The 14467-nt window shown below is 40.2% G+C and overlaps 1 protein-coding gene across 9 annotated transcripts in view; it reads right to left on the reverse strand.

Moving 5' to 3' along the window:
* The window catches only part of Chka (choline kinase alpha), a 37068-nt gene extending 23478 nt beyond the window's left edge, over positions 1-13590 (reverse strand). Inside the window, exons 1-4 of one of the 9 annotated variants that reach the window (XM_048807770.1) lie at positions 13415-13534; positions 8426-8536; positions 7322-7381; positions 878-931 (exon numbers count right to left, since the gene is read on the reverse strand). Coding sequence is in view for 5 of the 9 variants with exons in the window: in XM_048807769.1 (XP_048663726.1) it covers positions 878-931; positions 1897-1926; positions 13415-13510 (180 nt within the window). In the remaining 4 variants the exon portion in view is untranslated. Of the gene's footprint in view, positions 1-877; positions 932-1896; positions 1927-7321; positions 7382-8425; positions 8537-13414 lie in introns of all 9 variants that reach the window. The other 8 variants (XM_048807772.1, XR_007349300.1, XM_048807769.1 and 5 more) reach the window with 8 other exon arrangements.
* Between the last annotated feature and the right edge of the window lie 877 nt (positions 13591-14467).

Consider the following 14467-nt stretch of genomic DNA (forward strand, 5'->3'; position numbering starts at 1 on the left):
ACGGGGGATGTAGCTAGTGGTAGAGCATAAAGACCCTGGGTTACAGGGCTGGGGATGTGGCATCAAGCGGATAGCAGCGCTTGCCTGGCATGCGATGACGGACCCGGGATTCGATCCTCAGCACCACATACAAAGATGATTGTGTCCGCCGAAGAAACTAAAAAATAAAATAATTGAAAAAAAAAAAAAAAAAAAAAAAGACCCTGGGTTCAATCTCCAGCACCACCAAAAATAATTAAAAAAAAAAAAAAAAAGAACAACACAAAAAAACACTTCACTCCAGGTATGGAGATCCTCACCCCAGACTCTATACTTCTAAGCCTCCACACTCCATGTGGTGACAACCTCAAACCCGCTGCTTGCATGTGTTTCAGTAGACGCGGGGTCAGCTTAGCTCACAGTCTCTTGAGTCTAGGGACCTTTTCCGCCTGGAACAATGTCTGCTATTTCCCCAGAAAATGGAGTGACCACTAAAATGACTGGGCACTGACCAGCTTCCCTAATGGGAAGCATGGGAACTAAGAAAAGGGGTGAGACACACTGCAGCAGTGGAAGCCAGCTGCCCCCACATCAGAGCATTACACACAAATGTCACCCCAATCCTCTACCTCTCTGCACCCCGGACACTCGTGCAGAAAATGCTGCCATAAAGACATCAAACTTCCACCATCTGCACCCTCAAGAGGGGCCAGGAACCCCCACTGCTTGCTCAGTCTCAGTGAGGTGGCTCCCAATACACCAAGAGCTCTCCCCCTAAGGAGGACAGGTGAGGGTGTTTCCAAGGGCAGTGAAGAGGCCCTGCAGAACTGCAGCGCAGCGAGGTTGGCTGACACTGGTTCACCTCTCATGCAGGTGCAGAACAGACTGAATTACTTACTTGAAATTCATTTTCTTTCTGAGCTTGTTCGGATCCCTCTTTATTACAGGACCTCTATGAATGAGAAAAAGCAAACACTTCCGGTGAGATGGAGAACACTGAGCAGACACTAACTCTGCAACCACCAGAACAGTAGGGCTTACGAACACCACAGATCTTTAACAAGGGCTTCTCAGCCCGCCGTGGGACCAGCGTAGTCTACAGGCACCAGCAGCCTCCAGCACTAGTACCAATGCCTTGGAAAGTGCTTTATCTATTTACAAGAAAAGGGATGTGCCACTGAGACCAAAGAACTGTGCATCTCATGGCCGTCCCTCGGACCTTTCACAATTTCATTGTTAGAGGAAAGTCACTAGATAGTACTCTTCCAATTGAGCCTTCTAAAGAAAAGTGCAGGCCAAGGCTCTCGCTAATTTAGTTATGGGGTTCTTTCAAGCCAACCGCAAGGACTGGGGTATCAATCCACCCACGGATGGCTGTGGTTAGCACAGAGCATGGACAAGAGAAGAAAGCACTGTGCAGGCAGGACACCTGGCACTCCCCCAGACTAACCCTGCTGGTGCAGCTGGTCACAGCTCCAGCAAAAAGAGGACAGGGTGAAGTTAACAAAGTCCCTAAAGTTTCTTATATACTAATATATTAAGGTTACTTTTACATTACTTTCCTCAATGAAATTGCAAATTATTGGCAATATTAACAACATACTAGATCACCAACTTCCATAAGCAGCTCTGAGGCTACATTCTTTCTTCACGGCACAAAGCATGTGTCTTCAAAGCAAGCCCCCCACCCCAAGTGCTTTAAACCCTCATAGAACCTTAAATGAGGGACTGGGGGAAAGTAAAGTAAGAAACTTAAGGGTAATGTCAAAATTTCATACTCTATTGCCTCTAAAATTATGTTATATTTAAAGTCTGCGTGTAAGCCAGACCCAAGAGGAGTCCTATAAAGGAAACCTCTTTAAAAGAAGAGGTTGGTAACTTAAGGTAACAGATCTTGAACATCCCATGAAAACATACCTTTCCATTCCACAGCTTTATCAAAAACACCTGTACCAAGGGTGGAAAGTGTGGACAGGAAAAAAATGCCACGTTAAGCAACACCAGCTACTCTAGCAGCATTCAAAATCCTTGTGACTTACAGCAACCACTCTCTCCCATCATACACGGAATAGCATTCCACAGACATCTTAATGCTTGTTATGTATAAACAATACATGTTTTTCTTACTCAGTATAAAAGTAAACAAACATCCATGTTCATAAAGCTATCTGCTAAAGGCTTTCTAATGCTTGCACTTATACATATTCACTAACATCTGGAACATACGCTTAAAGTACATTTGGTACAAAGTACAGAAAGTACAATGAAGATATATGTTTTCATTTGTGTAATCTGCATTTCTCTGATGAAAGGATGCTACAGGTTAAATCCCGTTACAGTGAACACCGTAAAAATCAAAATATGACAAAAATGCCATTATCCATCTGCTGAGAGGGGTCAATGGATGACGAGATAAACTGAGGAGGAGCTACTGGCTATCATGAAGTTCTACTCCCTCCTTTAACTGCAGGGTGCTCCCTCGGCTGCACTGTTCCCTTAGACTTACACCTCCGTGATCTCTCCTGGGTGGCCTGTAAGTTCCTGAAGAACAGGGACTTCACCTTTGATTGTCTGTCTACCCTGAAAGTACCAAGCAAATTCTGATGCTTGCTATGCTCTGGTCTAAGTGAATCAAGGAATACTCTGGCACCGGCACCGTGAAACACAAGGCAAACAGCTCCAAGGAGCAACCCAGCACCATGCAAGTTCACATCCACATTCCCAGTAGTGGGGAAACTAGACACAGTGTTAATTAGAACACTGAATGGGGCTGAAATGCCCTTAAAAAGTCCTCATGCTTTTTTCTCCAAGGAAAGCTAAGAACAGAGTCGTCTGGATTGGGGTTTAAATCCAGAGCCTCGCACATGCTAGGCCAGTGCCCTCCCCCTGAGCTATACCTTTGTGTGTGTTCTGCAAGGGATCAAACCCAGCCTTGCTCATACCCTAAGCCTAAATTCTATAATCAGACATATTACATACTAACGCTTTGTATGAAAAGCTTTTAAGACAAATAAGGAATTTGGATATATTACTAAATTTTGTTGTAACATTTGGATATATTACTAAATTTTGTTGTAACGGGATTTGACCTGCACAAAATTCTAAACAACTATGGTTATTCCTATGCTGTTATTGCTCTAACTGTATCTTCTTAGGGAGATACAGTTAATGGATTATTTAGCTAACAGAAGTCCTTTTCCCTGTTAAATGGTGCTCTCAAAAGCAAGTCGCCTCATCCCAGGTTACAAACTGGCTAACAATCCGTTACAAAGTTCCAAGACCACTCCTTTTTAACATGTTATCACCAGAAGTGGAGGTAAATTTCATTCATTTTTTTCCCACCCCCAGAAGTCTCATCCCACCCCAATGGCTGCATGACTTATTCAGTAATAAGAGCACCATCGCAAAGGCAAGATGGACTTCTGCAGTATCAACCCCATGTTCTGTTTCCTCAGTACAGAATGCACAGGTGCCCTTCAGCTATAACCAAGAAGAGCAGGCCCAAGAAACCTCAAGCCAGGGAAACAACTGTGGAGAGGTGAGCAGAGGCCTGCTCCTAGATGAGCCAGGCACAGACCCACTCACTTGGCCAAAAGAGAGGTCAGAGGATCCTGTCCAGGAAGATGGGAAGAAAAATATATTTGGGGACTTGTGGAATTTTACCTCAGTGGTAAAAATTTATTTGAAGTAGATATTAAGATATATTGTATGAATATTTAGTATGACTTTAAACTCTCCTAACTTGCAAATTAATAAAAATTTTATTTTATAAATTAGAATACTAAAATGTTTTACACTTATTAGAATTTAGACATTGTTTTTTTAACATTAAATAATGCTGTGTGTGTGTGTGTGTGTGTGTGGTGTGTGTGTGTTCTGCAAGGGATCAAACCCAGCCTTGCTCATGCTAAACTCAAGCTCTAACCACTGAGCCAACACCCCAGTCCTAATTTTTTTTTGTGAACATTATATAAGTCATTTTTAAAAAATGATCTTATATAGATATAGATTGAAATATTTACAGAAGAAACGATTTAATGCTGGCACCTGCTTCAAAATATCCCTGGGGAAATAGATGAAACGATGCAAGAAGGCTGTCCTCCAGGAGAAATGGATAATGGGCACCTGGGGCTTATCACTCTTCTGCCTCCTTCTGTTCTGATCTGAAATTACTCAGAATAAAGCACTTTTTTGAAAATAAACAGAAATTTCAAGACCTAAGAAATTAAAACATCTTGGGCTGGGGTTGTGGCTCAGCGGTAGAGCACTTGCCTAGCATGTGCGCGCCCTGGGTTCGATCCTCAGCACCACATAAATAAAGGTATTGTGTCCAACTACAACCAAAAAATAAATATTAAAAAAAAAAGAAATTAAAACATCTTGAAAATATGTTAAAAAATACCCAATTTTATCAATATACTGAGAACTTCTGAATTATAAACCTGAAATAGGTGAATTGTCACATAAATTAAAAAAAAAAAAAAAAAAAAAAAAAAGACAAAGCTATCCTGTCACTGGCTTTCTCGTTTCTTCTTCTTCTTCTTCTTCTTCCTTTTTTTTTTTTTCCTATATAAACTACAGAAATTTATTTCTCAGAGTTCTGGAGGCTGAGAAATCCAAGATCTTTAGGCACCAGCAGAAATAAAATCATTTCTTATTTTTCTTTCTTTTTTCTCACAATGCCAGATTAAATCCAGGAATGCTCTACCATTGAATTACACCCCATCCTTTTCAATTTTTTGAGATAGGGTCTCACTAAGTTTCCAAGGCTGGCCTCAAACTTGGAATGCTCCTGTCTCAGTCTCTCAAACAGCTGGGATTACAGGCATTCACCATTGCACCTAGCTGCCTAAGTTCTTAATAAAAGATTCCTCTATTAATAATTGGGCTGGGGATGTGGCTCAAGCAGTAGCGCGCTCGCCTGGCATGCGTGCGGCCCGGGTTCGATTCTCAGCACCACATACAAAGATGTTGTGTCCGCCAAAAACTAAAAAATAAATATTAAAAAAAAAAAAGATTCCTCTATTAATAATAAAGAGGGTTTATGACTATAATAAAACCCCATTTGTGAGATTAAACAAAGCAGCACATCAATTTTCCTTAGATGTGGATGTATGAATATAAATAAATCAGCAAGAGCAGCACATAATTATTTGAGCCATTTTTAAAGTGACTTTAGAGATCCACTACTGCATGAGCTGCTCCTGGGACAGGCTGGGAAAAGTGGTAACTCAGACCCAAAGAATGACACATCATCAACCAGCACAATAAACTGGGAATGCTATTTAAGACATCAAATCACTGCCAATTATAGGCAATGTCATAATAAGGAAATAACCACTATGTCACACACGATGGTAGCTGCAGGAGTGAAGTGAGTCGAGGCATGACCACACAAACTCACCTAGGACATGCTCTTCTCTCCATCACCCTCTCCCCACCACATGAGGGCTACATGGATCATTTAGCTAGGAGCTCTTTTAGAGACTCTCCATAAAACATAAATTGTGGGGTTTTCAAAAATGCTGTGAGACCCATGGAAGGATGACTGAATAATTCAACTGCTGGCCCGACTCAACTTCTAGAGCATGTGAAGGTTGGCTGGGAAAACAATCCACCTCTCCACTAACCCAGGACCATCCTCCTGAGCTGAGGCCTCAACAACTCCCAGGCTATCAATCCTCCAAGAGTGATGGAAGCTGCATTCTGAATGCCAGGCACTGTGACCTGTGGTCCTGGAGTAGCACTGGGATCCATTAGTTTGAAGGCTTCTAATAGCCACCCGCTTATTCAATCACGCTCTACTCTCTAGAAGAGAAGGTTCTGTCATAAACCCTGGCCTTGGGGCTGGGGTTGTGGCTCAGTGGTAGAGCGCTTGTCTAGCATGCGTGAGGCACTGGGTTCAATCCTCCGTACCACATACAAAATAAAATAAAATAAAAAATAGTATGGTGTCCATCTACAACTAAAAAATAAATTTAAAATTTTTTTAAAAATTAATAAACAAACCCTGGCCTAATTCCTGCTGCTGCTGCAGATCTGGTCCACCTCAGGTGAGTATCAATAAGTATAAGAAGGAAAGAAAACATCCTATACTTATTGATTTTATAATTTCTTACAGTATTCTCTGAAAATATTTTACTGAACATTAAAATGTGAGATCCATACACAATGATTTAAAATGGAGCTTATGCTGGGGGTGTAGCTCAGTGGTAGAGTGCTTGCCCAGTATGCCTGAGACCCTGGGTTCGATCCCCAGCACCACAAAAAAATAAAAAAATTAAAAAAGGTGAACTAAAATGGAGCTTATGTAATTCGTTCATGAGCACATATGAATCACAAGTATGTAAATAGAAAAGTGACTTCTAATATTTGATGGTAGTCTCTATAGAATCTCCCACATTTCCAAGGAATATTCTATGAGTTGATCTTTTGGAACATTAACAACTTCAAACTGGAAGATCTGATGAATATAGATAAGAAACCAGAACCTCAAAAAGGCTCCAGGCCACATAAGGCAGCAGCTGGTGAGCGAAAGCCCGGTCAAGAAGGCCACTTCAGGACCTTCTCAGAATCATGCCTGATGAAGGCAACCTGCTGACCCAAGCCTGCTGGGACTTCCACATAGGCACCCAAGGGCTGACCTGCAGACAACCCTTTTCTAGGAAGTGAGCTGTGACCTCTCTGGCCTGGTATATTCCATGTAGGGTCAGGTCAACACTGCTAAGCTTCATGAAGAAAATGGGCATCCAGCTCGGATAAGACCACAAAAAGCAACTAACTGATAAGGAAAAAGGAAAGAAAGTTTGCTAACTCTCACCAAAAGAACTACTACACTACTACTAGATACACTGCAGTGTATGTGCACGCACGCGCATGTGTCTGTATGTGTGTGTCTATGTATGTGTGTCTGTGTGTATGTGTCTTTGTGTGTGTCTCTGTGTGGGTGTCTGTATGTGTGTGTCTGTGTGTGTGTGTTTCTGCGTTTTCCCACAATGCTGAAAGATGTGAAGGAAGAACCGAAGTACCTCAATTAAATTCTCAAGTTCAGGCCCAATAATGTCTAGAATTACTCAATGTCTGTCATTTTCTACTGAGGAAACAGAAGAAAGGGATCTGATTTGCCTTGGACAAAAAAATAAAATTAAAAAGTGATATATCAATATATAACATTCTGAAATCTTTATCACTGTACCTCTTTAAGCACAGCACAAATTGTAGCTGGTGCTACTTAACAAGCATTACAATTTTCTCTTTAAAAAGCATTTCTTGAATCCAAGAACTAAAAGAAAGAAATTAAAGCTGTAGAGAATGCTCCAACTTCAGAGGTCTCATACTATACCGTGAATCGTGTCTGTCACCTGGAAACCAGAGTGCTCCAGGCACGATCGCATGGACAAGCCTGCAGCAGAGAACACATGCACATACAGCTAAAGTGGTACATTACCCCAGCGCCCTTCACTCCACCCAACACAGACATTCCTTCCCACAGAGGGGTAGGCCGCGGGCAAGCCATCGTTCCGGGGACCAGAAATCTGCATTGGTTTCATGCTATAAATCCCAAACATTTAAGACCAGCAAGACAAGGACACTTTGAATATGTCAAAACTAGACATAGTCTGTGGTTTATTAAGTTATCAAAAGAAGGCACCAAAGCAGGTATAGAAGGACCACAGGTATAACTGGCAGCTACCTCTGGAGAGTATTAACTAAGAAACACTAGGTGGGTCAAAGGGGTGCGTACAATGCAAAGAAAAAAAAGTCTTACTCTGAGGGAAGTTTTGACTACCTTAGAAATAGATACAATCACACCGAACTCAGAGTACAGAGGGTTTTAAAAAAGCAGAGTAAACAAAACAACTTGAAGTCATAAATGATGGCAACATGACAAGGGGAAAAGTCAGCTCCCATCCAGGAGCCTCAGCGGTCATGTCTGCAGGGAGAGTGGCTTCAGCTCCACACAGGAGTATTTTTAAGCAGTTTATTTCTCAGTAGCCAGTAACTATCTACAAGCTGGTCCATATTTTATTGGGTTGAATTAAATGAGTTCAGAGAAAATAGGGAAGAGGATATTTTGTTTTCTGGACTCCAAAAGAACAGTCTCACAAATTTCACTCTTTAGAATCACTAATACATATCTGCGTTGTGCCTTGGTGCCTTTAATTGCATTATGGTTAGTATTCAAACAAGCACTAATATTAGCCTTCTATTACTCAAAAAACAAACAAAAACATTTTTTCCAGACAACACTTAAGAGAGATCTTTGATGTGCATTATTAACATTCATGCCTCTGAGACCATTCTTAATGGTGAGGCCAATCTCTCAGTTCATGCACAGAAGGACCTGGCTTAACACAGAGTCACTGTTCTGACAGAGGAAGGGACAAGGCACTCCTCTGAGACTTCCGCCAACTGGCACAAGTTACAATGAATGAACAATACGTACTGACATTTGTGTCTTCCACAATTCATGATAAATAAGCAAACTGGTTATTTGTAATCAGCCAAACTTGCTTCTGTGAAAAGGCTGCTACTGGACGTCGCAGAGCTCATGTTCCTTCCCAGTATCAGAAAGGAAAAAAATCAAGTTACATTTATAGCTAGTTTTAGAGTTTCAAGCTCTCATCTAGCAGTTATATCTCTTTCCAAAATGGCAAAGGCTCCTCACTTCTCAAAACTTCTAAAACAATCCTACTTTAGTTACAGTCATATTACAGTTGAGTCTGGTTGTCATCATCTATGCAGTTAAGATAAATGCCTTTCCCTCCACTAAAACTGAAGCTAGTCTATGGAAAACAGACATGAAATTATACTGATATGTATTAAGATCAAACCAGCATTTATTAAACCTATAGATAATGGTATATGGCTGGGTCTTCTCCAGATCAGATTTCTGAAGGATCTGCTCCTGCCCTTGCTGAACAAAGGACTTTTCATAAGTCTCTAAAACTAAAACAAAACAAAACAAAACAAAAAAACCCAGGATATAATGAGCAAGTTTGCTTATGTCTCATCTTGTATAGAGTTAGGGGCTGGAAGAGACAGATGTTTGTGGACACAAATTGAGCTGTAAGTCAATCACAAGGTTTTACCTTGGCTTTCTGGTACTTAACCCTTAGAGAACTGCATCAAAGAGCAGTCACATCACTGTCACTATGGAAATAAAGGAAATCACATATCTCACAACACCAAGAGGAAGAAATAGGAGAAAACTGAGAAGCATCTAGTTATTTTAAACCAAGTCACTTATAAATCATTACTGAAAGCTGGGGTTGTGGCTCAGTGGTAGAGCACTTGCCTAGCACATGTGAGGCCCTGGGTTCGATCCTCAGCACCACATATAAATAAACAAATAAAATAAAGGTATTGTGTTCATCTAAAACCATTTTAAAAATTAAAAATAAATAAATAAATCATTACTGATTAAAAAACATGAGCACTATTTCCACATACTATTTGATTCCCACAGAGGTAAAAAGTTCAAAAGTGTAAAACAAGGAAGGGGAGAGGGAAAGAAGGGACATACTAAACTAAACTAGTCTATCATATAATTAAGCAAAACAGCAAAATATTCTGAGGAAACACACGGGCCTATCATTATGTGCAGCAGCAGTCCTTAATTAACATTCTTCAAGGAAAGGGTGAACTGGAACCCCCTTAAAGGCCCAATGGCACTGAAAGAGCTCACCAAGCAGTCACCAGTCTCTCCTCCATGGACACACATACAGACATAGGATGTGTGTGCAGTTAAAAAGAAGGAAAGCATGGGGCTGGGGCCGGGGCTCAGAGGCAGAGCGCTTGCCTAGCATTTGTGAGGTACTGGGTTCGATCCTCAGCACCCCATATAAATAAATGAAATAAAGGTCTATTGACAACTAAAAGAATATTTAAAAAAAAAAAAAAAAAAGAAGAAGGAAAGCAGATCACCTGAATCACACCACATTTAATTCTGTTGCTACCCTGTAAGTTTATTAAAGTAATGGTATTTATTTATTTATTGGGGCTCCACATTTGCTCTGCATCTGTTAATTAAACAATTAACAATTTTCCATTAATTCTGGTGATTTTTGTTGTTGTTGTTGTTGTTGTGATAAGAATGAAGGCCTCAGTGAAGACCATAAATGTCTCTCTCCGTGACGTGCCATGTTTATTTCAAAAAGTTGAACATAAAACAGCAATTTGATTCTCCCATGCCCCAGGAGAAATAAATAAATAACAGACTTTTAGAAACTGAATTGAAAACCTTTGAAAAGGAATTTAAATTCATGGTAGAGCTCCTGGCACAGCGCTGGGGAGGCTCAACTTCTGCTGTGCCTGGTTCACTTCTTACTTCCTTCTCTCTACTGAAGTCATTTTTCAGAGTCTCTGAATGTGATTCCTCCCCTCATGTCACAGCAACCCCAATGACCAACAGTCTACAACGGCCACCAATATTTGAGGTTCTTCTTTGGCAACAAACGTTCCTCTTACACCCTGCAGAGTTTGAGAACTAAAAATATTTCAATTCAAAGTTGTAGATCTCATGGTTTTACTATGTTTAAACTTCAACCATAAGAGCATACTTGAACTAAGGGTCAGATCAGGAAGTTTTTTCCAACAAAAATGAGTTTACTGCCGGGTAAGGGGGCTCACGCCTGTAATCCCAACAGCTCAGGAGGCTGAGGCAGGAGGACCACAAGCCAGCCTCAGCAAAAGCGAGGCACTAAAGCAACTCAGTGAGATCCTGTCTCTAAATAAAATACAAAATAGGGTTGGGGATGTGGCTCATGTGGCTCAGTGCCCCTGAGTTCATTCCCGGTACCAAAACAAAAGAATTTACTATCTTAGGTCAAGCATGAGACTGTGGAAGTGTTCCTCTTCATCCACTTAGATACCACTCATTTCTACCCAGATGCTTGCAAGCATGGTCTCCACCTTCCTAAGCTGAGGCAGCTTTGGGAACGGAAACTAATATAATGTTTGCCTAATATAAAGATAACTGACTTACTAAATACAGGAGTGTCTGCCCCTGAAACTAGAATGGTTTGTGAAACATACTCCATGCTATTAGTTTGGAAAGAGTTAATTTCGTTTTAAGCAGTTCAAATCATTCTGAGATTTATTTTCCTGAGTTACTTAATAGTCTCCCCTCACCTTAAAAATAAATAAGGAGAGTGCACATCTGTAATCCCAGTTACTCAGGAGGCTGAGGCAGGAGGACTGCAAGTTTCAGGCCAGCCTGAGCAACTTAGCAAGACCCTGTCTCAAAGATTAAAAATAAAAAAAGATGGGAATGCAGCTCAGTGGTAAAGGGCCCCTTGGTTCAAAAGAGAGGGGGAGAAGAGGGAAGGAAGAGAGAGAGAGAGAGAGGGAGGGAGGGAGGACGGAGGAAGAGAGGGGAGAGGAGAGTGGAAGGAAGACAGACACAGAGTTCCGTTTAAATAAATTCTCATTTCCAAGCACTTCTATTTGTACTTAACTGCTAAAAGATAATACTACCAGAGTGCTAAAATTCCAAAAAGGATGAAATATTAATGACTGCTAGTGAATCTTCATTAGGGGAAAGGCTAACTGCCAAGCTGCAGCTGGCTTTTACAGGGTCACTCATATAGTAGTAACCCAGCCCATACCAGAGCTGGGTTGTCCAATATGGTAATAGTCAACCACATGTGACTATTTCAACTTAATTAAAATCAAATAAAATTTAAAATTCAGCTCACGGGCCACACTTGCCATATTTCAGTGTTTGGTAGTGACATATGGCTAGTGACAAGCACACTGGACAACACAGATACAGAACATTCCATAGCTTCCATCATTTCAGCGGTGCTCTATAACAGAGAACTTTACTCCTAGCTTATACATGGAAGAGCACACTGTGCCCATTTAAAAGGCTTTTATTTAAGATATAAATAGGAATGAAAGTCTTATCAGATTTAAACAATCTTATATCACATGCAATTTCAGCAGCTATTTATTTATGGTACTGGGAACTGAAGCCCGGGTGCTCTATCACTGAGCTATATAACCCCAAACCTTTCTATTCTAAGACAGGCTCTCACTAAATTGCCCAGGCTGACCTTGAATTTGTAATCCTCCAAGTAGCTGAGATTACAGGCATGATCCACCAAACTGAGCTCAGCAGCTACTTTTTAAAGTATTTTAAAAGCATTGCTTAAATGCAAAATATACAGAAGAACAGAAATGGGACTTATTACAGAATGTACACAGTCCTTGAAAAATTCTAAAAAGACTGATTTCATTAGGTCTTTTAACATTAACAGAGCTAAAGGACATCAATTACTTGGAAAATGGCTCTATAATCAACTGCAATTTGATTAAATTAAAAAGCAGGCTACACAATAGACATGAGGATTTTGCTCCTTAAGATCTTCAATGGAGGGTCAGTGTTTTAAGGTGGCTCCAGCTGTGGCTCCTGCTGCATACTAGTTTCGGGACCGCAGATGTTCTGAGGTTATGCATGGAGCAGCTGTGTACCTCCAAACAGGCTAACTTGTTCCTAGTACTTTTAGACATTAACCACTTTCCCAGCTGGACAGAGTCAAGGACAAAGTATCCAATGAAAGGACTCATTCACATTATGACAATTTTTAACAAATTAACATCTAGATTGTCAATTTTAACTTTACTAAGTATATAATATATATAATCAAATATCACAGATAAAATCTGTTTTTTTTTTAGGTTGAGTTGAAAAGACTGGTCTTTTAAAAATTTTAGTCAAAAAAATATTCTGTTCTGAAGATAAAAATGGATCTTTTCGAAGATCACAATGGGTATCAAAATCCTATCATAGAAATATAGCAACCTAACGTTTCTCTCCACATGTGGTTAGTGAAATAGCAAAAACAAAAAGGTCTGGGCATTTGAAATATCCTCTAACTGGATAAGACAATTCAACTTACATTAAAACTAAATTTGACTAATATAAAAATTTAGGAAGATTATAAATTTATCATTCAAAGTTTTAAAGAAATCTCAGAAGTAGTTAATAAATTCAGCTTCACTGAGATCATACTTTGTTAACTGAGACTATTCTCCAAAATCTTTTAAAAAATGTTTTAATTGACATCTTAATTATACATATTTATGAGAGAAAATTTTTTTGATGTTGCTATAAAAACCATACCTTCTCCACTTAAAATTTTACAATCTAAGTCTGAGTTGAAAATTTCAGTGTAGAAAATCCAAGAAACATCAGCACTTTTTAAAGGTTTCACCAACATATATTCTCTAGATATAACTCTGAGAATATCTGTTTGACTAATAAATATTAGATAAAAACAAGAATTAACTTACGATGTAAACAATGAACCAAGTCATACAGACCAACTAAAATAAAAGCAATATACTTAAATGTCTATAGTGCACCATTAACATCTCTAGAAAGAGGATTGAAGCATCCAGAGGCCCCGCCCAAGCTGCCCACACTCACCATCTGCAGAATCGCCCCATACAGCCGCAGGAGCACTTTCCGAGGCTCATCGCCAACCGTGGCCATGGTGTCGGGTAAGGAGCACTGGAACAGCATGTTGCTGAGGCCACCTCTGTCAGAAATCAGAGGACAGTAAACATCCACACTGTGAAGGTGAGCAAAGTCACTCTTGGATGAATACAGATGAAAAGTCAGCCCACACAGGAACTGCGCTTGTGGCATCCTGCACCCTCTCAGAACACTTGGAAGGAACAGGATTAGTGAATTTATAGCTTTCATATTAAGTCCACAAGTCACACTAAAAATGGGCAAAATCCCAATCTGCTTTTCTACAGTAAACTTGTGCAGAGGTTTTTTAAAAATTGCCAATGTGTACCTAGAGAATGAAAAGGGCCAAAGAGGAACCTCCTCAGCACTAGGAATGGGGGAACATCCCAGAGGTATTCCTCTCTACAAGATCATATTCTTCTAGAATCCAAGATTTTCATTTTTATTTCCATAATCTCAAGATTAAAATGCTGGGCCCTTCCTCTCTAAGGCTTGCGATTCCAGGATCCACCCTTTTTGTTCCCTCAACCAATTTTAACTAACAGCCTTGTCAAATGTCTTTGCAATGTTGGGCTGAGGATGTGGCTCAGTGCGAGAGCACTTGCCTGGTATGCATGAGGCCCTGTATTCTATCCCCAGCACTGAAAGAGAAAAAAAAAAAAAAAACTTGCAATACAAACTGAGGCTTTCCAAAGAAATGGGACCCCAATGCCCTATAGTCAGATTCATGTCTGACTACCAAAGTCAAAAGCAAGCTAGAGCCTTGGAGCAAATCATCTGCCTGGGTGGGAAACGATCAGCTATAGTTAGTTCCTAAGATGACTATACGATTAAGAATTACTGATAAAATGCTCTTCAACTGTAGTGGACTTCATTATATCCTTTTCTTATCTAACCAATAAATCTTAGGAATACTACTTAAGCAAAGCACTATGATGGAAGCAAGAGTAACAAACTGAACATATGTGAGTCCCTGCCTTCAAGAAAGAGACAGAAACTGAACAC

The sequence above is a fragment of the Marmota marmota genome, unplaced genomic scaffold (assembly GCF_001458135.2).
Source record: "Marmota marmota marmota unplaced genomic scaffold, marMar, whole genome shotgun sequence".
Lineage (NCBI taxonomy): Eukaryota > Metazoa > Chordata > Mammalia > Rodentia > Sciuridae > Marmota > Marmota marmota.